Genomic DNA, 26,223 nt, shown 5'->3' on the forward strand with positions numbered 1-26,223 from the left:
GAGTTGAGTTGTGGGCAGTGGCAAGTGTGTAACCACCCTTGTCTAGGGCAGAAATTTTGAGGCCTCAAATTTGATGTTTACACTCAAGTGTGTCATGGACGAGACAGGCCAGCGAAGGGTCTTATGTGGGTCAGTGGGCGGGCACAGACTTGGTGTTTAGAAACGAGAACCAAGTACGGTGGGGATCCCAGGAGCCAAGTGACTTTGGCCTTCCGTCGACTGACGGTCTCCAGACCATTTTTTGCTCTTCATGCATAGCTTAGCTTCCATGTTTATCTGCAAGGAGTAGGCATCCTGTGTTTGTCTTGGAAGCAGGTAGTTTACCAGCATGTGAAGCAGCTGGGGCGGGAGGGCGGAATACAGGGACACAGCCTCTGCTCCCGGGTCTAAGTGCAGAGCCTGGGGAAGGCGTCCACTAACCGGAGGAGCAGCCAGAGACAGATCTCAGTGAGTCCTGAAGCCAGCAGGCTTGCCATGGTTGTCAGCCTGGGACCTCCAGCTGCCTTGTGAGTGGGAGTGTGGTGTCTTGAAGAGCCTTGTGGTGGGAGGAGATTGGGAGGGTCCCGTCACCCAGGGTGCTGCCTGCTCGGGGTGAGTCCTCCCTCTCGATTGCACAGGCTTGTTTCGTGGGGGGTTGTTTTCTGGAAGCTGCTGTTTTACAGTTCCTATAAACCCTTCCCGTTCCCCAGCAGCCCCGCCTCCTGCCACCCCTACCAGGAATCCTAGCAACCTAGTTCCTGAAAGCTCTGTAAGCCACCCTGCCTTTTAGGTTTGAGAGGCAATCCCTCTGGCGCCCTGGCCGGAGGATCACAGTTGAATCTGAGCATCTCCCGTGTGCCTGGCACAGTGCTCCCCACTCCCTCTGACTCATTGGCTCCCACACTGCCAGCCGTAATGCTGGACCTTGAGGTTCAGAGGAGCGAAGTGACTGGCCCAAGATCACACAGCTTCCAAGATCCAGGGAGCTGGGTCTGCCTCTCCCGCCCCAGAACCTGTGGGAGCTTCATTCACCTTCCAGGGTCTCACAGGCCTTGTCCTTTGCCTCCTGATTCCCGTAGCTCCTGGGGAGCAGAGAGGCACTGGGGAAGCTGCTCCTGCTTCCCCTTCCCCTTCTCTCTCTTCCCTCTGCACTTCATTCTGTTGCCCCAGAAGTCAGGCCCTTCCATTCTTCCATGGATTTCTCAGGGGAGTGGCCAATTGGGTGTGGTAAACAACACTGGTCACCAGTGACACTGCAGTACAAAACACTGGTCTCCTGTGACACTGTAGTACACACCACCACTGGTCACCTGTCACAGCTGCACAGCCAGTGATTTATAGGATTCTCAACAACACAGAAGCAGACATGTGCAAAGAGCCTGTGCAGTTTCAGGACTGCTGCATACAGCTGAGTGAGCTTGAGTCCATGGATAGGGCTGGTCACATGTATGTCCTCTAAAGCCTCATCAAGAGCACACATGAGAGCATACATGTACTTACATGCACATACAAGCAGACATGCTCAGAGAGACACAGTTCATACATACACATAAACAGACCCATACACACACACACACACACACACACACATATATACAGACATTTGCACACACAGCAGTGTACACATGGAGACATGTACACAGGCTTCTGTATATAGACACGTGCATACTCATGAATATGTAAACATACATGTGTACACATGAACTTATACGTGTGTACTCTTGAATACATACAGACACATGCGTGCACAGGCTGATAAGTACAGGGAGCAGGGAGACGCTGTGTCCTGTGGCCAAGGCTTCCTGTGGGCTGCTGAACTCTCCTGTCCAGTCATGACCCACACAGGCGGGCCATCCCGACTTGAGCTCCATGGAGCTGAACTGGCCAGAGAGCATGTGCTGGTGTTTCCCACAGCCTCTGGTTAGTAGAGCTGCTTGGAGATTAGGGTGCATCTAGCTGTGGGGTGAGCCTGGGCTGCCCGGGCTGGGCAACACGGGGAAGGAGAACTCTCAGGCAAGATGGCGGGGCAGCTGGTTTCCTTCTGCCCTGGGCCCTGTGTTCATCAGCAGAGGACCGCTGCTCTCCTCCCCTGGGAAGGATGCTCCAGCTGGGCCTTGCTCTGAGCTCTTCTGCTCAGCCCACCTCTTGGACCGTCCCGTGCAGGCCTGCGGCCAGCTCCCATCACAGCCCCACAGCAGTGAGTGCTTTTATAGGTGAGCGTCCCCACCTGCCCTGCCTCCCCCAATCACACACTTCTCTGAATCTGACCCTCTTCAAGGCCTGGGCCATGTTGCATGCCCTGCTCCAAGCCCTTTGTCTGGCTGCTGTGGATGTGTGTATGATCTCAGTCAGGAGAGTCTACTTCCTTTGGACAGGAAACCTTTCCAGGGTGCCCCCGAGGGCCAGGGATCTAGGACCCCATCCTGTCTTTGCTCTTTCTGACGCCACTCCCCTGATTCTGCTATGCCCCTATCATCTTCCCACACAAGCCTGGTACTCTGCTTTTCCATCTGGTGTGTGTGAGCTGTGTGTGTGCTGTGGTGCAGATGTGAAGGCCAGAGCACAGGTTTCCTCCTGCCGTGTGGGTACCGGAAGTCGCGCTTGGGTTGCAAATACCCTTACCCGCTGACCCATTTTGGTGGCATGTCCCCCGTTTTCAGTGGCCACATGGTTTCATTCCCACAGGATGGTGAGCTGCTATATGGGAATCAGGCACACTTACAGGATGAACAGCCATAGGACAGTATTTTTTCTCACTAAAAGTGATTGTGCGGGATTGCCCCATGCGTATGTAGTATGATTGTGGATATGTCTTCTGTGTGTATGCATTTGTGTATCTGTGTCTGTATTAGTGTGTTGGGTGCTTGAGGGTATTTGGGAGTTACAGGTGTGCACATATTTTGTTGTACATACTTGTGTGTGTGTCTGCATTTGAATATGTATTTGAATATGCATGTAATGTGTAGGCATTGTAAGTGTATTTGTGTGCGTGTATGTTTGGGGTGCATTCATTTGTGTCTGTGCCTGTGTGTGGGCAGGTATCTGCGTTTGTACAAATCCAGTTTTGTAAGTTAGGAGCACTGGGGATGGACCACATGGCGACATTGCAATGCGATTGTCCCCACAAGTCATGGCTGAGCCGGTGGCCGTGTCATGTCCAAGGGAGAGTTCACTCTTACTTGGGAGGACTGGGGGTTGGTCACGAGGCCACGGTGACACACCCAGCTTGCTGCTTTGGGCTCACACTTCTGTTCCCGCTGCAACGCTGTCGCCTGACGAGCCGTCCCTTGCCCGAAATAAATCAGGAGAGAGTTGACATGTGATGTATGAAAAGGGAAGTCAAGTTTGGCTCGCTAGGGCTGTTTTAAGAATCCCTGGGGGCGGGGGTGTGTGGAGGCACTGGGGGTAGTGAGGAGACAGTGGAGACGGCAGTCTCGGGCTCCCTAAGCCTGGGTCCCCGTGTGTTACAGAATGCACAAGGAGGCAGAATGGGAGGCCACAACTCTCTCTCCCTCTCCATGCCACTGCCTCCTCCTGCTCCTGCTGTTTTCCTGGGGCCTGGTACCTTTGTCTGTTTTCAAATATTGTCTTTTCTCTCCCCAAAGCTGCCTCTGTTCCTACTCCATAATCCTCTATTAAAAAAAAAAGATTTTTGGGGTGTGTGTGTGAGAGAGGAGGCATATATGTGTTGTGTGTGTGTGTGTGTGTGTGGTGTGGACAGAGTCAGATCTTATGGAGCTGGCGCTATAGGGAGTTGTGAGCTTCCTGACATGGGTGTGATATTTGAACTTGGGTCTTCTGCAAGAGCAGTAGGTGCTCTTAACCTGTGAGGCATCTCTGCAGACCCTTGCTTTCCTCTGCACAGCATGTCTTTGAGGTTGTTTCCTAGCTGGACACATGCCTTGCTCTTTCCTTTTAACCTGCCTTTCTAACAATGAGATGGCTTCCTTACAATGTGTTCAATAATTTAGGTTAAATGGGTTTTTAAAACTCCGAACTTACTTTCTCTTGGCTCTTTACCATAGAACTTTAGAAATTATTAATAACATTTCTTTAAACTTCAGAACTGTTTCTGTGTAAGGGACAGGACCTTTCCAGAATGAGCTAGTCCCTTGCCGCTGCTGGCTGGGAATTCTGTCCCTATCAACTTCTCCTATTTTGTAAGGTGAAAGATGTATCCCCCAGCCACCTGAGTTCATGGCTTCATCCATGCAGTGCTTATTTCATAGAGTTAATAAGGGACTGGAGAGATGGCTTAGTGGTTAAAATCACTGGCTGTTCTTCCAGAGGACTCAGGTTCAAATCCCAGCACTCGCATGGTGGCTCACAAGCACCTGTAACTCCATTTCCAGGGATCTGATGCCCTCTTCTGGCCTCTGAGAGAACTGCATGCACATGGTGCACAGGCTACTTACAGTGAAACACCTATTCACGTAAAATAGCTTTTTTCTTAAGATTTATTTATTTATTATATATACAATGTTCTGCCTGCATGCCAGAAGAGGACACTCTTTATAGATGGTTGTGAGCCACCATGTGGTTGCTGGGAATTGAACTCAGGACCTCTGGAAGAGCAGCCAGTGCTCTTAACCACTGAGCCATCTCTCCAGCCTGTAAAATAGCTTTTTAAGTCAATAGGAGTTACAATTTAGAAATAGATGTGAAAAAAATGACACCCTGTGACATATCAGGAAGGTCTGAGTGACAAGCTGAAAGGTAAACAATGTTCATAGACACTAGAGAGCAGGCAGGTGATGGTTGTCTGGGTTCATTCATTTATTCATTCACCTACCCAGAATTGGTCTCTCCTGTCCCTGTAGGCCTCTCTGAACATGGCCCTAGGGTTTAAGGGTGAACAGACTCTTGCACGGACCCTCCCCTGGCTCACAGTTTTGAGTCTGTGGGCCTGCCCTTAGGGACTGTTCTTGATGGGTTAACTGATGTAGGAAGTCCGGCCCACTGTGGGTGGCACTATTCCCTAGGCAGGGACCCTGGACTGTATAAAAAGGAGAAAGGGAGTTGAGTGCAGACATTTGTAGCTCTCCACTTCCTGATTGTGGATACAGTGTGACCATCTGCTAGAAGCTCTTGTCACAGTAGCCTCCCAGCCCTGGTAGACTGTACCCTGGAGCCCTGAGAATTAACTTCTTCTCCTCTAAGTTGCTTTGGAGGGCAGTCAGGAGGCACTTCCTGGAGCAGCAATGTTTGGGGTGTGGCGTGAGTAGCTCCAGGGCCACTCCTTCCTATGCCTCATTTTCCTTACCTGGAGAGTGGAAGTCACAGATACTCCTGAGTCTTGGGATTCAGTGTGTGTTATTTTTTCTGTTTAATATCTCAGCTTCGGCTTCCTCGTCTCATCTGTGGGATATTGACAGTATCTGTTATGGGAGTTAGAGATGTCTAACCTGCCGCCCATAGGCCGTCCCAGAATAGCTGTGACTGTACCAGACCCAATGTCAAAAGGTGGGACACCCCTAGCAGAGAACCCACATAAGGCACGTGACATGGCCTTGAGCTGCGTGTGTCCACGGTTCTTAAGAATTTTCAGTACGGTCAGCTGTTCCTGATTTCTGAATAAGATAACTCCAGAAACTCAGCAACATGATGCCTTTTCTTCTTTCTAAAGCTTTATTTATTTTTAATCCCATGTATATCTCACATGTGTGCAGGTATACTTGGAGAGCAGAAGGGGGCAGTAGATCCCCTGGAGCTAGAAGCGTAGGTGGTTGTGAGCCATCTGATGTGCCATGTCCTCTGCAACAGCAGCAAGTACTCTCGAAGGTGAAACTTAACACTTCTTGTTGAACTGGGCTCGTGTGGGTGTGGTCAGCCATTCGTGGGCTCCCGTGGACTTTCCCCTTGTTGGCTTAGGCCAGGCTAGGCTGGGACCTACAGTGGCTGAGGTGTGTTCATGGTATTTTCCACTTCAGATATATATTGAGCCACACTTCTCAGGACAGATTTCCAGTGTAAGCTGAGAGAGCTTTTATACTCTTATCTCATACACAGAGCGCAGGCCCCAGGGGTTCTCCAGGACTCAGCCTCTCGGCCCAGCTGTCACCTCCCTTTATAGCCTTCCCAAAAGCCTGGTCCACACACCCAACCCTGAAACCAAACCCTCCTCCTGCAGACCAACTGCCTGATATGTTCCCGTCACTTAGGGAAGAGCTTGTCCTAAGGAGATGGAGACAGAGTGTCTCTGCCAGAGCCAGTGTTCTATGGTGACGGCTCCCTGCTGAGCAGACCTGAAGCCTGGATTGGTTTATGACAAGGCTTCCTCCCCTGCTGCTCTTACAGGGGGCCACCTGGAAGGGCTGGGTCCCTAAGGGGCCTGTTGGGTCTTAGCTGAATGGTGAATCTGTTAGGGTGTTATCAGTGTCGAGATATCTGAGCAGCTGGCCAGCAGGCCTGGGCATCGCATCATGTACCAGCCTCTGCTCAGCACTGCCCTTATGCCAAGTGTGTGCAAACTCTAGTCAGATACTTAGCAGACCCCCACTGAACCCTGAGCACCCTCTTCTAGGTTGCAGGGGGCTGTTGCAGCTAGCAAATGGCAGAGCTGGCTTTGCCCAGGGTTGCTGGGCCACAGAGTCTTGCTCAGAACGGTTAGCTTGCCCCACCCTACACGTGACAGTATAGGGACGAGTCCATTTCGTGTCTGCAGTGCAACAGGCTGAGGTGTGAGCTGCTCGTGGACAGACCCTATTAGCTGATCTACCAAGTGTTATGAAGCCAGGTTTGGTTCAGCCCCCGGGAGTGGATATCATCTTTTCCTCTGAAGCTGCAGAGCAACACTGAAGCCATCCACCACACACTCAGACTCAGCAGGAGGTGACGCTAAGGCTTGGGCAGTGTCAGGAGGGCGGCCTAGTGCACACAGTTGTGTGAGCAGAACTATCGAGCTGTGCCCCAAGTGGGCACATAGTGTGGGCAGAACCACAGAGCTGTGGGGGCACATCCAGCCTCCTGGTCCTGAGGCCCCTGCCCTGTGTTGAGCCTCAGTGTCATCTCTGCCTGGCTGGAGCTGTCCTCCAGGAGTCTGTCTGCTTCCTTCCCCTCTCCCTCCTGCCTGGTTATTGGGTGCTCGTCACTAAGTACATGTCTTGCTTGGCCCTCACCCTATCTGAGAAGTGGCTGCAGATACCCGACGGCCTCAGAGCCAGAAAAGCCAGGAATGTACACACTCCTGGGCATCCATCAGACCCAGGGTCACGCTCCAGTCCTACCTCTTCCTAGAAAAGTGGGTGATCTGGAGCCTGTGGAATCCCTTCTCTGAACCATTTCCCCTGTGAGATGAGTCCGACACCACAGGTTCAATGAGATGAGTAATGACACGACCTTGGTGTTCCCAGGATGACCTGGGCATGGGAGGGGACGTTGCTTGGGAGGAATGGGACAGAGCAGGTGTCCCCATGCCCACAGGGCCCATGACTGCACAGCTCCGCACACGCCGGGGTGTAGAGTGGCTGGGGGTGAGGGGCAGGCTTCTCGAATTCCTCGGAACTGCTCTGTCAGCTGTGGACGCTTGACTCAAGGCTCTTTCTTAGGAGACGTGTCACACACTCAAATCGCTGCAGGCATAGTGTGCTCCCTATTCCTCCCCCACAACATCGGCTTCCCTGGCTCGGGAACTCATTCCCACTCACTTTATAGTATATATATATGTATGTATACATTTCTAGAGACATGTATCCCCAGCATATTTACTCAGCAACTACTACAGGCCTGGCATCTCCCCAAGGCCTTGGGCCAGATCTGGAGTCAGCAAAGCTCTGCCGTAGGGCACACGCAGCCTCTCCACCTCTTGCTTGTAACCGAGCTTCATGGCCCTGGGCAGGGGCAGTTGTTTACTTACCAGGTGTGTTGGTTACGACTCTGCCACTTCCACAAAATGCCCAGGAAAGCAACGGCTTCCACAGTCAGGCAGCAGGGAGAGGGGGACACTGGTGCTCAGCTGGCTTTCTCCTTTTTGACTCAGTCTGAGACCCCAGCCCTCGGGAGGGCGGGTCTTCCATCTAACTTAAGCCCCTCACAGACCCCCCGGGCCAATCGAGATCCTGGCAAATCAACAATGATATTGACCGTCACACTAGCCTTCACTGCCCTCTTACTAATGGAGGAGTCACCATTAGCCAGAGACCCAAAACAGGTGCCGTCTGGTTCTTCGTAGAAGCTGAATAACCCTGGGGTAGATTAATGAGTGAAAAGCCCCTTCTGATTTGTTCTTAATTCACGATGTGTATAACAGGACAGTACGGAAAAAGTAGGATTTGCCAGGCGCAGTGGTGCATACCTACAATCCCAGCGCTCGGGGAGGCAGGGGCAGGAGGATCTCTCTGAGTTCGAGGCCAGCCTGGTCTACAAAGTTCCAGCACAGCCAGGGCTACACAGACAAACCCTGTCTGAAAAAACAAACAACAACAACAAAAATGTAGGATTTGGCTTTATTCAGTTCCATCTCGGGATTCACGCAGAAGGCGATGATCTAAGTGTGCGTGCTAAGTCACGGTCCGTAAGGAGTGGACTCACCCTTAGCACAACTGTGAGCCCATCTGTTCTAGGTATTTCTTTGCTTACGCTCACATGTGCTTGTTTCTTTAGACGAAACCTCTTTCCCAGCACGTTCTTCTTGGGACCCTTCGTAATTCTGTTTTCTGGTGTTGGGGACACATCTCTTTAGGATGCACACATTCTGGATGCATGTCGTTTTCTACCGAATTCTGGATGCATGTCGTTTTCTACCGAACGGCATGGGTGTCACATTCCAAGGTCCCCGCCCTCTTCCCCACCTAGGCTGTGGTTGATGTTTTGCAATGATGGCCAATCCTGCTGGGAGCAGCTGTGTTCTGGAACCTGAGTGTGCTTGCTCATCTCCCTGAGATGAACTTCTGGGACTAGGCCTGCTGATTCAGCTAAACCTGCAGGTTTTAAACTGGGAGATGTATGTTCTAACTTGTTTCAGCCAAACGTTAGAGGTGTGTGCTAGCCTGATCTCTCTGGTACAAACCCCGGGAGGGACTTCCACCCACCCTGGTCCTGGGGCTTGGCGAGTTGCTGGGCTGAGCTGGTGGGTTTTCAAATTCCAGATTCTGGAGGGTCTCTCTCTCTCTCTCCCCACCCTCTTTCTCTTCTCTCTCTCTCTCTCTCTCTCTCTCTCTCTCTCTCTCTCTCTCTCTCTCTCTTTATTTCCAAGACAGGGTTTCTCTGTGTAATAGCTCTGGCTATCCTGGAATTTGCTTTGTAGACCAAGCTGGCTTCACACTTTTAGAGATCCCTCCAGAGTGCTGGGATTAAAGGCCGTGTGCTGCCATGCCTGGCCTTCCTGGAGGTTTCAGAGCATTGTTTTTCTTTGTGTGTGTCCTTCTCAGAACCTCCTGGAGCATTGTGGGAAAGGAGGAGCTAGTAGGTGTTGGTTGGGGGTCTGGAGAAAACTGTGGGTCCCATGCAGAGCCCCCATCTTCCAGGCCCCTCCTCTCCTTGGAAACTGAGAGCTACTTTCTGCCCAGTTCCTGTGCCTCTGTTTCTTCCTCTGCAGATGAAGGGCATAGTGAACCGTCTTCCAGGGGCATCCAGGGTCTGTTGACTGGGATTTGCTTCCCCTCATTTGAGAGTTAGCAGAGCTATGGCAGAGGTCGAGGTGTTGATGGCTTGGTCCTGCCTAGACCTGGCTCCCTGCCCTTCTTTCCATTGCTTGTGCCTGTTTTGTTTTTAAATTTTTGAGATGGGTTCTTGAAACAAAGCTCTGGCTAGCCTAGACCTCACTGTGTAGCCCAGATTAGCATTGAACTCATGGCAATCCTCCTACCTCAGACTCTTAAGTGCTGGGATTACATGCATGAACCAACCCCACCAAGCTTGTTACCTGTGTTTTCAGACATGCACCTGCCTGTGTCACCAGAGAACACTAGGTGTCTTTTGCGGGTTCTTCTTTGTCGCTTACATAAAAGCACTTGAAAGGGGACTCGTTTTATCCGGGCTTTTGAGAGGAACTAACAGTGCAGGGGCTGTGGAGGCTTGCAGCTGTGTGGAGGAGGGCAATGGAAGGGAAGAAAGGGAAGGGCCCGTTTTCTCCCCAGAGGCCAGGAATGCAGGGTTCAGCATTCAGTCACAGTAGGGAGGGCTTCGAATGGAGGCATGACCATGGCCAAGGCTTTGGACTGGTGGGCCGAAGGCCTGTGCTGCCGTAGGGAGGCAAGGAGCCACACTTTTGACTTAGAATTCTGAGAGCCTAGAGACAGGGCTTTAGCCTCTCTCAGCCCTTGTATCAAGGGAGGGAGCAGCTTCAGGCTAAGAAGAGGCCGCCCTCAGGGTGCAGCTGTTCCTTCACCTCCTTATCTTACCTTCAGGCTCATCCTGTCTCTTCTACCATTTGGCAGAAATGGGATTTTCTCCTTATCACCAGAGGTCTCAGCTGCTATCCATGTCAGACCTGTGCAAAGGGCCTGTGCAAAGCGACTGTACAGTCTCGCCATTTATGTCACAGGAAGTCGCCATGTAGTACTCCTGTCTCAGAAGAGGGCTCTTGGCAGGGGAGGCCCCGCCTCTACATCGGAAAGGATGCTATTGGCCCCAGATTGTGCCGTCTGCACCAGAAGGACACCACAGGGATATGCTTTGGTCCAGTGATGCCTGGAGGCAGCCGCTGCAGGGGGCCTTTGCTTGCTTTTGCCTGTCTGCTTGCCCAGCGTCACCTGTGCTTAGGGAGCTTGGGCAGAGCTGAGACAGAACCCAACCAGCAGGCCTTGCCTTCAGGCAAACTCTGAATGCAAGGCTTTCTAGAAAGCTTAAGAGTTGCACGTCCTTTGGGAAGTGGCTGCCTGTGGGGCCTTGCAGCCATGAAAGCTCCCAGAAGGCGTTGGTACTGAGGTGAGATGGAGTCAGGGAGGGATAGATCCGTGACACCTGCTCCGGATGTTGCCACATCTGGTCCTGAGTCTTAGGGAGAAGCCAAGGGTGCCAGGCCCTGGAGCATGTCCCATGAGCTTGGGTGCCGCCCAGCACCCCCCCAGCATGCATGTCCGTCCGCTGTGCTACCATAGGACAGGGGAGCCATCCGCCGTCTTGGGCCATGCTGTGCTCAGGGTGTCCAGGGGACTGTGCACGGAGATCCTCTGACAGCCTGAGGATGTGTGCCCTGTGGCTGACCGTGAGTGTGAAAACAGACAACTGCTTAGACGTCACTGCCCTTGGGACTGGTTATGTGACTGGCACCGTGCCCCACACAGAGGGATGTTCTCTGGCCACCAAGGAGCATGTGGAGGGACTGGCCCACAGAAAAATCCCAGACGGGAGTCAATCAGGATGTTGTGTTTGGATGGTGGGTTATTTTTAAATGTTCACTGTAATTTGTGTGTGTGTGCCTGTGTATATGTATCTGTCTGTCTGTCTGTATATATTGTGTGTGGGGGTGTACATATGTCTCTATATAAGAAAGCATATGTAATACTGACACTCTACCACTGAGCCCCCCCCTCAAACTCCCAGTGTAAATCCTTTGCCACAGAGGTGGGCGTAGGCCCCGAGGCCACACAGAAAGGCTGTTCCTGATGCTGGTGTGTTCTGTTGTTCAGCTGAGATGGTCTGAAGAGGGAGGGCTGGGAGGGCCGAAGCCATGCCAGGATGATCTCCCTCCTCCTTCCCCACCCCCAGATCTTCTCCTTCCTCCCCCCCACCCCCTGTCCCAGAGTCCTCACTGAAAGATGATAGCGCCTCGTGAAAGGCCAGGCTGAGAGACGGCCTGAATCACTGCTGGTTAAGTAGCCCACCCAAGGCCACCTCTGCTTACTCTTGAGAGCTCCAGGGCATGGTGGCTGGTTTCCATGGTGACAATACAGGAGAAGACCTGTACCACCCCGATGAGTGGGGAAGTCAGAGATGCAGGTGTTATGGTGACTCACACACACACCTCCCCATGCCAGGCAGTGGACTGGGCCCGCAGCTGGCTCTGTGATGACCTGTCCCCTTGCTCCCAGCCTGCAAGTCACACCACCCGTCCAGGGCGTCACTTTCTCAACTGTAAAGTAGGGTTGGCCTGAGCGCCTGAGGTGGCCTCATGTCAGGTGACTTGACGCAGGCTCAGGGTCAGTGCTGTGTGGCTGCCCGGCTGGACAGTGCTGGGAGGCGGGAACAGGCCTGCCTGGTATCTCTAGAACATTGCAGGAGACACCTGTACTGTGTTGGCTGGGACTACCCAGCAGGACCCTTACCTGGCTCTGCGTTAGTTACTTTTCTTGCTACTGTGTCAAGATCCTGGCTCATGGAGGGGAGGTTTTCTCTGCTCAGGGTTCCAGAGGGCACAGCCCACTGTGCTGGGAAGGCCTGGCCACAGGAGCTACTTAGCCCTGGGTGGTAGAAATTTATTCATATCATGGAGGATCTGGAAGCAGAGAGCTCAGGCAGGAAGTAGGACGGGATCACTTCAGGCCAGCCTTCAGCAGCCCACACTCCTGGCCAGGCCTTATTCCCCAAAGATTTCATAACCTTCCAAATGGGGACCAAGCATTCACATAGAGGCACCATGGGGGGACATTCCATACTGGAACCAAGACACAGTCTTTGCCAGGGTGCCCATCTGAGCCCGGAAAGTACCACTTCCTGTCATGTGTTGGCAGTCCAGGACATTGGTCTCCTTTGTTCTGACCTGGGGAGCCACGTCTGGGGCAGCGGGGAGCAGGGTACTGTGGGTCCTGCCTGAATCCCTCCCGTGTCCTTGCAGAACCAGCTGAAGCAGTGTTTCTCCAGGCGAGCACCCGAGGCCAAGGACACTGACACCCTCGTGCACGAAGCCGACAGCCAGTATGGGACCTGGGCAGACCAGCACCAGAATGGGGCCAGGTAGGCACACACCTGGGCCAGGCTGCTGGGCTCCAGGTGGCCTGGACGGGGCAGAGTCTCCCTTGGTTAGGGTCTCTGTTGCTGTGGTTAACACCTTGACCTAAAGAAACTTGGGGAGGAAAGAGTTTCTGTGGTTTACACTTCCACATCACAGTTCACCATGGGAGGAAGTCAGGACAGGAGCTCAAGCAGGGCAGGAACCTGGAGGCAGGAGCTGATGCAGAGGCTGTGGAGGGTGCTGCTCACTGGCTTGCTCCACATGGCTTGCTCAGCTTGCTTTCTAATAGAACCCAGGAACCACCAGACTGGGGTGGCCCCACCCACACTGGGCTGAGCCCTCCCGCATTGACCGCTAATTAAGAAGATGCCCCACAGGCTGATCTTACAGGGGCATGTTCTGAATTGAGGCTCCCTCCTCTCAGCTAACTCGAGCTGGTGTCAAGTTGACATAAAACTCTCCAGCACAGAGCCCATGCGGCTGACTCAGAAATCTCTTTATTTTAAGAAATTGTAACAGGAGGAAGCCATTGTTATACAAAGGGCGTTAGACAGCCACGAAAAGATGGAAATAAAGTACAAAGTATTGACAGGCAAGTAGTGTGGACACAGCCAGGAGCACTCAGAGGCAGTCAGACCCGTAAGGACAGACACACAGACATCCACACGGTGACAGGCTGACCCGCAGGGACAGACCAAGTAAATACCGCTGCAAACAGGATCAGGGGCGCAGGTGACGGTCGGGGACCTTGAGGTGGCGAAATGTTCTCAGGCTTGTCAGACCAGAGGTCAGCTCCACACACGTCTTAAAACACTTGCAGACAACAAAGTTGTGTCACATCGTCAACGCCTGAACTCTGTTGTCAGACACTGGGGCCGACCTCACAGCGTTGTGAGGCTAGTGTTTGCCACTGTGGTACGCTTCGGGCCCTGTGTGCTTTTTCCGCTATATAAACATGCCGAAGACCGGCTGACTGCAGCCCCAGGTTCCACCCCCAAGCCCAGGAAACAAACAAGCACAGCAATGAACAGGAATAACCACCATCATAGTGGAAAACCAAAGAACTGGTTTCGGCCCCGGGGTCAGAACTGCATTTCTGTTTCCGCCGTCAGGAATCTGTGCATGTGTTGATGCATAGTCTACAAACTATTCCGTAAGCGACATGAACCTGTGTACGGCTTGCGGGACCCCTTCTGCCTGGCTGGGAGGGAACCCTGGAACAGCTATTGCAAAGTGCTCGAGGGAGGTGGCAGAGAAGAGGACCCACCCCTCCCTCAGGGGTGCCTGTTGGATGAGATGACTCTCCCCATGGCACCCTCCTCCTCCACAGAAAGGACGGGTGCTCTGGCATCCGCTGCAGGCTCAGTTCAGCTCCTGCGTGACTGGCCTGACTAGCCCTGTGGTCTGTGGACATCATGGCAGGCTGGGAAACAGAGGCCCAGAGAGAGGCAGGGACCTTAGCAGAGAACACACACATATATCAGTGAGCTGGGCTTAAACCCAGGTCCCCATCTCTCCCACCTCTGGGGCCTCTGACTGCTCAGTTGGTTCATTGCTGGGTCACACTGTCTGAGCTTACCAGTTAAAGCTGGATTAAAATGGATAAGAGGAGCCAACCAGCCGGACTCTCGCTGCCTCTAACTCCCCGCCTCCTAACCCGTGGTTTATGTGTAGTGGGCTTCCTCAGGTGAGCGTAAGCATCCCTGTGGAAGCAGCCAACCGTCTGGTCATCTGTGCCTGTCTCCTAAGGAACCCTGAGCCCTGCGGTCTCTGAGGGCCCTATTCCCACTTTTCCCAGCTGAGACTTTGGCGCTCCCAATGCTGGGCACCCCCTGCTGTCCTCAGAGGAACTTGCCCTGCAGGGCCAGGCTTTCTTGTGGTGGATCGTGGTGCCCCCTGCTGCCTGGAGGGTGGTACTTCCCTCAGCCTTTCCTCACAACCTCAACCATGAAAGCCTCTTGGAGTCTGAAATATGCAACTGGGACTCCAGGATTGAGGGTTCTTTCCAGGGTACAGGGGCAGGGGCTCTCAGGTCAAAGCTTGTCAGATGAGCCCCCTGCAACATTTTCTAAACCCTCTGGTGAGGAGAAGCCTTGTTATAATGTTTCCATCTTCATGAGGGCATGGTTACAATTGTTTCCATCTTCAGTGGTCTTGGTTACTTGAATGTATCTCCTCACAAGAAGGCATTTGAGAAGATGAGGGCGGACAGGGATGTGGGTCCTTGTGTTAGACCCTGTGTCACCCCTTCATCTAAGCAGGATGGCACCACTGTGCCTCAGTTTCCTTATCTATAACAGCATTCATATTTCATGAGGTTACTCCTGTTCATGGCCTTTTAGGATTATAGAGTTTTAAATAATATACAACCTCTTGGGTGAGTGATACCATTTTTCACATGATGCCCGGAAGAGTAGGTACCCATTAGGTCTCCACTGAGTGAGTGAGTAAGTGAGGGACTGAGTGGGTGAGTGCATGAAAGAATGAGTGAATGATTAAGTGAGTGGCTGAGGTGGGGAGGGAGGGAGAGAGTGAAGGAGAGAATGAATGACTGAGTGCTGAATGACTGGGTGGATGGGTGGGTGAGTGAGTGAGTGATTAAATGACTGACTGACTGACTGACTGACTGGTTAGCTGATTAATTGAATGGCTGGCTGGCTGGGTGGGTGACTGGCTGACTGACTAACTGATTGGTTAGCTGACTGGTTGGCTGACTGACTGACTGGTTGACTGGTTGGCTGACTGGCTGGCTGGCTGGCTGACTGACTGACTGACTGACTGCTTAGCTGACTGGTTGGCTGACTGACTGACTGACTGACTGCTTAGCTGACTGGTTGGCTGACTGACTGACTGGTTGACTGGTTGGCTGACTGGCTGGCTGGCTGGCTGACTGACTGACTGACTGCTTAGCTGACTGGTTGGCTGACTGACTGACTGACTGTCTGACTGGTTGGCTGGCTGGCTGACTGAATGAATGAATGATTGAGTGGCTGGCTGGCTGAGGAGGCAGCTGTTGGGCTGCCTGAGGTTCAGTCTTCTGGGCTGGTTATTAGGGGCTCTCTGACCTGCCTCGCCATCGCCCAGTGGAAATGCAGTGTGAGCTGCCCACATGGGACCCCACATCACGGGAGATGCTGTACAGGTCATCAAAGGAGCACACAGAGTGGGTGAAGTGAGTTTGTCTTTAGAAAGGTCCCCGTGGGTGACATAGGAGGTAGACTGAAGAGTCCCAGCAGGTATCCACATGGAAGGTCCTGAGTTCTGAGGTACCTGATGCTCTTTCTCGTCGGAGCCTCGACATTTACCACACACCTCCCCATGGTACATGTCCCTCTCATTTTTTAAGTGTCCCCCTCCCCTCTCTGGGCACAGGTGGTTGCTGCATAGCCCAGGTTGCCCTCCAGCCCCTGACCCTCCTGCTTCTGCTTCCTTCTGTAGGATTCCAGGTGTGTTAACCATCACTCCTGGTTTGGGTCTTGGCTCTCCTCTGCCACCTGTTCCCAGTAGCTCCTGTGTTGGGTTTTGTAGTCTCTAGAGCCCAAGAAACATCCCTACTCTGTACCTGTGCAGGTGTCTCACAGGACAATGGACTCGTGACTGCTATTTCCAGGAGGAGGATCTCTCTCTCTCTCTCTCTCTCTCTCTCTCTCTCTCTCTCACACACACACACACACACACACACACACTCACAACCCCCTGTGCTTGGGATTCGGCATTCTAGGACCCTCTGTGAGCACTGTCACCTTCTGCCTTCCCTTGCAGCTTTGGCCCTGAGTCCCCGTCTCCTGACAGCAGCGCTGCGTCTGCAGGACAGCAGCCCCCAGGCAGCCACTTGTCCTCGTACACGGAGTCCACATCTGTGGAGCAGCGTGACAGCTCCAGGGACCGGCGCAGCTCCAGCGTGGACCGTTCCAGTTCTGAGCTGGAGTCCACAGATGGCCCAGAGGGGCTGCCCGCGTCAGAGGTGTGCCCCGCAGAGGGAGAGGATGACTTCTCCTTCATCCATGTAAGCCTGCAGCCAGGGGTGGCGGCTGGGATGGAAACAGTCATTTATTAAGAGGGATCAGGGGACTGTGTGAGATTCTCACCCCTCCAGGACAGGCTCTGTATGCCAGGAGCCCCTGTAGTGACACAGCCTTTGACATGGAGCCCCCTGTTGGATAGAACGCTCCCACAATATTGTGTGTCTTGGGGAAAATGCCCTCACCTCTCCGATGCTCTGCTTCCTTCCTCACTAGTAACCCACACATCCAGCTCCACAGTCTCAAAGGGGATCACAGGTGTCCAAGGTACAATGTGCCGTGAGCACTCACAGGTCTACCTGAGGTTTGCTGCTCCCGGACAGCCATACACAGCCAGGCCTGCCTAGAGCAAACACAGAGAAAGGGCTCTCTGTGATAGCCACTCCAGGCATAGGCCCCCTTCTTGGGGTCCACCAGCACTGAGCTTGCCTAGGTCCCATGCAGGTGCCCACTGTCCCGAGCCCCGGGTCACACGATGTTCTATTCTAGTCTCTTCAGAACCCAAACTGGACCCCACTGTGCTCCAGAAACACTAACCTCCATGGAGGATGGAGGATGGGACCATCACTGTAGTAGCCTGCAAGGAGGATGGAGGATGGGAGCCATCACTATAGTCTCCAAGGAGGATGGAGAGAGCCTGCAAGGGCCCCTCACTCTCAGTGGCCAAGCCCCTGGCCTTACACTGGGGCAGTTGATGCTCCAAATGCCCTTGAGGAGCTCCTAGTGCCCCTTCAAGGGGATTCACAGCTTACACATGGCCAAGGTCTTTCCTATGGAATCTCTAGGTAAACATGGAGACAGGAAGACCCAAGATCAGCCTTCCAGGACACTGTGCAATATAAACAGGCATGGCATGGTGCCCACCTCTATGGCTGTTGTAAGGATTTCAGTTGGTGGTATGATCTGTTATTAACTCGGCAAATGTACACTGAGGTCTCACTGTTGCCAAGCCTTGCCGAGGTTCATGTGCGCATGCGATCCGGGTCACATGACACAGATACCTTGCTGGACGTTTCTTCTAGAACTCTGAGCACTTCCTCTTAGAGTCCATCGTAAGCAGCAAGGGCAGCACCGGCAGCCCTGGATTCCTGAGAGCTGGCTCCATCCCATGTCCCCACTGATAACCAAGAGGCGACATCCCCTGCCTTTCTTTTCGATTAGCAGGCTGGCATGGCTGCTGAGTCTGCCCATATGCTGGTGGTCCTAAGTATGGAGTAAACCGAGGCTCATGTGGGATGCATGAACTTGGGTTTCCTGTGGGGAAGGTTTGGAGGTGTCTCCGTCTGGACCTGCAGACATGGAAGTACCCCCTTTACTGGAGCTCTGTAGGTGATCCCTGCACCCTGGATTATCATGGGGCCACAATGAAGAGCTCAGGGGCTCCATGAACATTGTTGTCATAAAGACTGAGAGGCGCATTCAGCTATTTATGAAACAGAAAATAAGCGCAGATTGAGCTTCTGGTACAGTCCTGCTCCCGCGCCTGTGTGAGGTCGCAGCCTGTGTGTCATTTGTCCTGTGGGTCCAGTAGTGTTCTTGGGCACTGCCTGCATGGTTTCCATGGGGGAAGCCCAGGCTCCGGGCATCGAGGGTCCTATTAGAGTGTGACACACCCGCCCGTGTGCCCCTGAGAGCACCTCGTGCGTGAACAAGGCTGCACACAGCCTGCGGACGGCGCCCTCCACTGACGCTTTCTCTCCTTCCCGCCACCCCCAAAGCAAACCTCAGTCCTCGATTCAAGTGCCCTCAAGACCCGGGTGCAGCTGAGCAAGCGAAGCCGTCGCCGGGCGCCCATCTCCCACTCCCTGCGGCGCAGCCAGTTCAGCGAGTGCGAGGGCCGGTCCCCTTTGGAAGAGGAGCCGCACAGCATGAGCATGTGGATGTTCAAGGACTCAACAGGTACGCCCGCCTCCCGCATCCCACCGTGCCCTGCGCTGAGCGGGAAGGCTTAGGCTGAACCCTGAGACTCGGTTACCCAGGAAGCTGTGGTCTCACGTTGGGCTTTATGTGTTTCATGTGTTGTGCATGTGTGTGGTGGTGCCATTCCAGAGGCAGAGGCTGGTGTAGCTCTGAGTTTGGTACCAGCCTGGCCTACAGAGTGAGCTCCAGGCCAGCTGTGACTATATACTGTGACTCTCTTTAAAAACAAAACAAAAGAAAACAGGGCTGGAGAGATGGCTCAGCAGCTAAGAGCACCGGCTGTTCTTCCAGAGGTCCTGAGTTCAATTCCCAGCAACCACATGGTGGCTCACAACCATCTATATGGGCATCTGATGCCCTCTTCTGGCGAGCAGGTGTACATGCAGATAGAGCATGCATACAATAAAATATTTAAAACAAAACAGAGAGCCAGGCAGTGATGGCACCTACCTTTAATCCCAGCACTTAGGAGGCAGGTGGATATCTTATTTTGGGGCCAGCCTGGTCTACAGAGCAGGCAGTCACATGGCCAAGTGCAGCCTCTGATCAGCCCCTAGACGAATGCTTGGACGTGGGTCCTTCTCCTGGTCCATCTGTGCTAGCAAATGAAAATTAAATGTCTGGGGAGGGCTGTGGGATGGGTAAAGTGTTTGTTTCAGAAGTATCAGGTTCAAATCCCAAGCACCCATGCACTTCCATAACCCAAGCCCTGAGTAAACAGAGACAAATGGATTCCTGAGGGTTGCTGACCAGCTCTTCTATCCAAATTGGTGATCTCTGGGTCCAGTGAGAGACTGTCTCAAAAAATAAAGCCCAGGGAGATGGATACAGACTCCCAAAGGAGGCGATCTGCCTGTGGCAGCCATTTCTCAGCAGGTGGGAGAGCAGGAAGCAGTCCCCAGGGCTTGTCCCCAAGTGCAGAGCTCTCTAGGGGTGTCCTGGTCTTCCTGAGCCGTGGGAGGGACCACCAATGACTTCGAACGCTTCTCTCAATAGAGGAGAAGTCGCCCAGGAAGGATGAGTCGGATGAAGAGCCGCCTAGGGTGGAGAGGACTCCTGTCAGCCATCCACAGAGGATGCCAGTGTTCCCTGGCATGGACCCAGCCGTGCTGAAGGTACCAAGAGTAGTCTGCACGCTCTCCTCCCTCCTGCCCACCCTTCCTTCCGTCTGACACCCCATGATTCATCCTGTGCTTTTCCTTCCTCTCACTCCTTCCACCCATCCATTAAGCCTCTCTCTCCCTTCCTGTCTGTTGATTCTCATTCATCCAGCCTCTCCTCCCCGCTTTCACTCCCCCTCCCAAACACCCATCCTCCTGCCTCCATCTGCTGTCTGAATGCTGGAATGACAGGCTTGTGACACTGCCTAGCTTCTCCAGGGGAATCTCGCTCACACTGTCCTAAGTTACCCCTTCCCAGCCTGTCCTCTCCAAACTCAGGGGACAGTCACCCCTGCCATGTGCCCATGGGACTCTAGTGTAGATGCAGGGGTGAGTGTGCTGGGGCCTCCTCCACTCGGATGAGGCTGTCGACTTCTCAGTCCCCATACTTCCTGCCTGGATCACTCTGCAGCTCGGCTGGGGCGTCGCTGTGAGGCTGGTCCCCACGCAGAAGACAGCTACACTCAGCCCACCTCTCTCCCCAGGCTCAGCTGCACAAGAGGCCAGAAGTGGAGAGTCCTGGCGAGTCTCCTAGCTGGACACCCCAGCCCAAGACCCCAAAGTCTCCCTTCCAGCCTGGGGCGCTGGGCAGTCGGGTGCTGCCTTCCAGCATGGAGAGAGACGAGAGGTGAGGATGGGGTTAAGAACACTTCCCACCCAAGATCGGGGTGCTGCGGGTGCTGCGGCGTGCCATGGGGTGCTGTGTGCTGTGTGTTGGAATTAGTGCTTTCCCTGTGAGTGTACCCTGCACTCTGACAGCTAGGACTGCAGCCCAGGGGGAGATGGCAGGAATTCCGAGGCCTCTCCTCTCCCTCCTCTCCCATCTAACTCAGAACTCCAGGCCTTATTTCCAGGAACCCCTGCCGCGAACAGCCTCCTGCAACTAAGTGGAAACTGAGGCACCCTTCCTCCTCTTATGTTTGACAAGCACTTTTGATTTGGGTGAGCCGAACTGGCTGGCTGCCCTTCAGGGAGGAGGCAGCTGCCTCACCCCGGCCAGGCTGATGGCAAGCCCTGATGAGGCCTGTGCAGCTCAGCCTCGGCTCTCAGGACCAGAGCCTATGGTGGTATGCTGTGAGGTGCAGTGTGAGCTGAAAAAGTCACGTGGCCGCTCCGTGCCTCACTCTCCTCACCTGTGAAATGGGTTTGGTGACTTACGGCCTGCTCACTCGACTCACCGGCATTGTGGTTCCAGGTCGGAGGAGCCCTCCCCCCAGTGGTTAAAGGAGCTGAAATCCAAGAAGAGGCAGAGCCTGTATGAGAATCAAGCTTGACCAGGTAGGATGGGCTGTGCTGCGGCACCTGGAAAGAGCCTCGTGAGCCCAGGGGAGCGCAGGTGGAGCTCGGAGGTGCTGGGTTGGGGGCGCCTCGGGAGGGAGGAGGCCACACAAAGGGACCAGGGGTGAATGTTCTAGACACCTGTAAAGGACCTAGCTGAGGGCTTCTGATAAGCAGGGCTCTGACCTCATGACCTTGACCTTCCTGTTGCCCTCCGGCTGAGGGTCTGGATAGGGGGTGGCACAGACGGGTGGGGCTGGCTGAGTTATTTAGCAGTCACACACTCAGATTGTTGTGAACTGCCCTGCTCACGTCACCCACACGGCCAGCAGTGCCCATGTGGCTCTGGGGCCCCCATGCCAGCGGCTGGGGGCTGTAAAAGCTGGCCTGGGTGTGGCCAGGAGAGAGCCACCTCCGGAATCACAAAAAGCAAGGCCCAAACCTAGTGGACGTGGTGCGGTTAGACCATCTTGCTGGTCTAGTTTGCCTTTTTTTTTTTTTTTTTTTTTGCCTTGGAGCTCGAGACCTAGGCCGTGTCCTGGAGATGCTGCACAGGCCACCTTGCCCCGGCTCTGTCTGTCGCACTCTTGGTAATTCCTAGCGGAGTGTGGGGACATTACAGACATAATTACATACTACACAGGTCACATAATTACATACGTAGATGGACTTGTGTGTATGTCGTTACTCCAAAGGATGGATAAAGCATGTCCACTCGGGGTGGAGATGTAGGGTTCAGGGCTTGTGTTTATTGTGTGTTGTTGGCGCTGGCACAGAGTTTAGCGTGTAGGTATGGAGTTGTGTTCTGGTCCTCACGTGCTCTTCTGTGCTTATGACCCATCACCCCCAAATAGTTCGTGCTTTATGGAGAGTGTCCAGAGCCCTCTGTAGTGATTTCGAAATCTGTGCTGCAGTCTCAGCAAGCCATATCCCATTGGAGGTAGCCAAAGCCCTGAGGTGGTGCTCATTGCATCTGGTCAGAGTGCCTGCTCACTTGCTCAGTCCGTCCTCACCTCCCTCCGCATCCTTCCTGGGAGAGGTGACACTTAGGGGTGGAACTCAGGGCCTCTGCACTGAGCCCCAGCCTAGGATGAGAACCTTGCCAAATGCCCTGCTAATGAAGGACTGTCATTTCTCCGCAGATGGGACATCACTACACCACAAACTCAAGCCTTAACCGTCTGAACCGGAGGCCAAGCCACCCACTCCTCCCTGGCCACGCTCATGTGCCTGGGACTTTCCTCCCTGAAGACACTGTGCTGAGCCCCGTCCGAGTCACCACAGGAAGTTGCCGCCCCAGGACGCGCTCCAGTCCCCGGATGGATCTTCCAGCTCTCCTTGCAGAAGTGTCCAGGCCTGTGGATCGGCCTGTAGTGTGACGGTGGCCTTCCTGCCCTCCGAGTACACCTTACAGGGTTCCCTCAGCTGGGGAGGTGGCTCTGGGCTCCTTCCCTTCAGGGAAGACTTTGACAAGCAAGCTTGAATGGTTCCCAGATGGCAAGGGTCACTGTCTCAGCATTACACTGGTGTCTCCCGGGTTGGGTTTTGATTTTTTTTTTTTTTTTTCTTTTTGACAGGCTCTTTTTTTCCCTCCCCACTAAGGCCCTATATGCAGATTTGTAAGCACAGCTCCCTCATTCTGTCTGTAGACCTGTCCTTCCCGTGGGGGCCACGGGCACAGTTGGCCTGTGTCCCACTGCTTCCGTGTTTGCTTTAGAAGGGGATAAAGCAATAATGCAGCCAATTTTCTTTGAAACTTGACATGTGCATATGTTTCGGCGTTGACAGCAGGAGGGGATGGACAGTGTCCGGTTGCCTCAGGTCACCTGATTGCTGTCCAAGCCTATGAGAGCTTGTGACTTTCACCCTTTGCCCATGTCTGCCTCACTCTGATTTCTGTGGGGCGGCCTTCGCCCCTCAGTCCCAAACATTACGAACCTCAGTCTGAACGGTCTGTGCCTTGGCCGCTCATACCAGACCTGCTCTGGGCGTCTTTCTTCCTGGTCTTTTCTGAATACCTGTATCCCGATGGAGAGGACACCCAACTAAGTCAGAATGGACACGGCCTCACCACGCCATCCGTGACACAGCTGACCAGCTGATTGTGGAGGTCCATCTGGATACTGAACTGCCTGACAGGCTCCTGTCGACGCTGGGCCATGTGGTCTAAGTTGTCCTCGTCTGCGCGTCTCGAAGCTTCCGGACTCTGGCCACCCACTCTGTCTCATTTTCTTCTCTCAAGCCCCAATACCAGGCGGCACCCCAGACACGCCAGGCCAGCCGCCCGCGTGCCGCCAACTTCCAGAGACCCTTTTGCAACCTTGCCTTGGCAACATGCTTGGCCAGTTCCAAGGTGGCCCATGGCCGTGGAGGGCCCTGGGTTGGGTGTTCTGATGGATGCCTGCCTGGCACCTGTGCCCACTGCTGCCCTGACATCCTCAGCAGCAAAGGTCATTCTCTGTAAACCCATCACCTGCAAATGGTGTGGCGCTCTGCGTCTCCCACCCGGGACCACCTCTCTGCCTTCCCGCCTCTTCCTGTTCTCCCTTTTGGCAGGGTGTGGTGGGAAGGGATGGAGTCTTTGGCTTCGCACAGCCGCAGTGCCTACGGGCTCCACCAAGGAGACCCTCAGGCCCACCGTACCCCACCTTGTGCGCTGGCTACTGACAGGAGCCATGATCTGTTCACACTCATTCTCTTTCTTCCCCGAGGTAGTAGTGAAGCCCTCTGAAATGATTCAGTCTCCCCAAAGACGCCTCCATAGTTCCTGTTTTTCTGTTTTGTTTTCAGATCCATTTTGTATTCGGCAGCAATTTTGACCCAGTGGTCTGCCAGGGACTTCCTTTAAAACACACTAGCAGGGTTGAGGGTGTGGCTCTGTGGGTGGAGCGTGTTTATCCCACAGACGGAGGTCCTGGGTTCTGTCCCCCAAGGACCACATCAATCAGGTGTGGTGGTACACACCTGTGATTTTAGCATCCAGCTGGTAGGAGGAGGCATGGAAGTTCAGGGCCATCCTTGGCTACATGAGAAAGCGGAGGCCCTTTCCCGTGTCCCCAGCTCAGAGTCAACACAGCAGAATGAGCAGAGGCCCATGCTCGGATCCCCTGCTGAGCTGAGTGGCCCATTTAGTCCCTTTTCTAAACCTGGCAAGGACCCTGTATGCCTACTCCCTGGGTTTCCCCAGGACCCTCCTGTTAAAGGAACCTGATATGCCTTAGTTATGTGTGCAGTTCAGACACCTCATCACCCCAGCCCTCCCTCCTGGAGTCTCTGGCTGTCCGCAGAGCCCCACCTGGGCTCGGTCTGACCCTGTCTTTGCCCATCAGCATTTTGACATCTGGCCTTTGGATAAGTGCCCCACCCCCACCCCAACCCTCACCCTGTACATAAGCATTCTCCTCTATAGTCCCTGGCCTCACACACAGAGGCCTTTGCCCTATGAAATCGCATGGCACTATGGTCAGTCCTCTGCTCCAGCAGAGAAACCAGGTGGTCCTGGGGAATTGGGAACGTAATGTAAAACTTAACCTGATGCCTGGTTTGGGGAGGATGCAGGGACAGACAGGGTGAGAGGGGTTTGTGTCCTTGGGGAGCAAGCCAAGGATTCTGTCTAGACTCCTATAGTGAGGCCATCTTCGGGAAGCAGTTGCTAAAGCAAAGAAAGTTGGGAATAGGCCTAGGTCCTCAATCTTGGCCGCTGAGCAGGGATTAGAAAAATCCTAGTGTAGTCTTTGGAAAATGATTTCCTATGATTGGAAAATCCTAGTTGAGGGAAACGCAGCCAGTCCTGGTGTGTGTGTGTGTGTGTGTGTGTGTGTGTGTGTGTATGTGTGTGTGTGTGTGTGTCGTGGTGAGGGGGCTAAGGGCTGCCTTGTCAATCCTGGCTTTACGATCGCTCACCCTGGACCTAGGATTGATTGAAGAGTAAAAAGCCACCCCCACCCCTTGTTAATATTCAACCCTGGCAGATCATTTGGGTAACAGAAGCTGCACCCTCCAAGTGTGCCTTCGACCGCCATGTCCTGGCAGGGGGCGTGTCTCCAAATATCCAGGTTCTTGACTCGAGATGGAGGGAGTCCCAGGGGACTAGCAGGGCCCACGTGGCATCTCTGAGGTTGCCTTGGCCTCAATCTCCTCAGTGAGAGAGGACCCCCACTGACATGCCAGGAAAGCCACGTTCCAGAAGCCTGGAGCCATGTCAGAAGGAAGCAGGCAGGAGGACATGACTTCACCTGCCCCTGTCCCTATCCTGTGACCTCCATTGCACCCCAGAGCGCCCCTGTGGCCCACACAGGGAGTGACACCTCACAGTCTGAATCCTTTACCCCCCAAGAGTCTCCTTAAACTATTAATGTCACCTATGCCCTGACAATCCCTGGCAGCATCGAGCCAGCTAAAAATCTGCTATCCTGTAGACGACAATCTGTTTTTTGTGTCCCGTGTCGCCTTACAGATTCTGTTATATGGGGCTCGCAGAGGTAACATGTCGATTTACAGAAAGCATTTGTACCAAGTTGTTTCTTATTCTGTTCTTGAGCGATCATGGTCCTTGACACGCTCTGTATGCTGGGATGGGAGAATGGAATTATATGTGAATATAGGATATATTTTCCTAACTGTTCTTCCGTGTCCCGCCTGGGACGCTTGCGCCACGACAGGGAAGGACTCGAAAGGTGCCAGCCCTGGCTGCAGCATTCTGACAACTGCCTTACCAATCCACAAGCTGCGGGACTTCGGAATGAAGGTGGACAGCGGGCACTGTAGCCGGTCCCAGGGAGGACCTAACGTCGTGACTGAGAATACACCTATAAAAACCTATATTTTTACTGTCAAAACAAATGGGGCTTCCCGGGATCCACAGTGACGGGATGTCCCCTGCGCTTTTATATTTTGTCACCGTAAGAGGTTTTCCTGGCACAGACAAGCAGTTGGGAATCCAGCTGACTGCACTAAATGGGGTGAGCTCTGCATGTACAAAGGGGGTGCACCCAGACTCCAAAAATAGTAAATAAAGCTTTTATGTCAGTTG

At 53.7% G+C, this 26,223-nt stretch overlaps 1 protein-coding gene across 4 annotated transcripts in view; it reads left to right on the plus strand.

Annotated features, from left to right (window-relative positions):
* Kiaa1671 (KIAA1671 ortholog) overlaps nt 1-26,223 on the plus strand; it is a 136,725-nt gene extending 110,502 nt beyond the window's left edge. For 3 of the 4 annotated variants that reach the window (XM_021646324.2, XM_060382602.1, XM_021646326.2), the window contains 7 exons: nt 12,695-12,813; nt 16,574-16,817; nt 18,552-18,732; nt 19,750-19,868; nt 20,399-20,541; nt 21,109-21,191; nt 22,334-26,223. In XM_021646324.2, the coding sequence (XP_021501999.1) occupies nt 12,695-12,813; nt 16,574-16,817; nt 18,552-18,732; nt 19,750-19,868; nt 20,399-20,541; nt 21,109-21,187 (885 nt within the window). In that variant the 3' untranslated portion in view covers nt 21,188-21,191; nt 22,334-26,223. Of the gene's footprint in view, nt 1-5,610; nt 5,761-12,694; nt 12,814-16,573; nt 16,818-18,551; nt 18,733-19,749; nt 19,869-20,398; nt 20,542-21,108; nt 21,192-22,333 lie in introns of those variants that run through there. The other variant, XM_060382601.1, reaches the window with a different exon arrangement.

Source organism: Meriones unguiculatus, chromosome 4 (genome assembly GCF_030254825.1).
Source record: "Meriones unguiculatus strain TT.TT164.6M chromosome 4, Bangor_MerUng_6.1, whole genome shotgun sequence".
NCBI classification, from domain to species: domain Eukaryota; kingdom Metazoa; phylum Chordata; class Mammalia; order Rodentia; family Muridae; genus Meriones; species Meriones unguiculatus.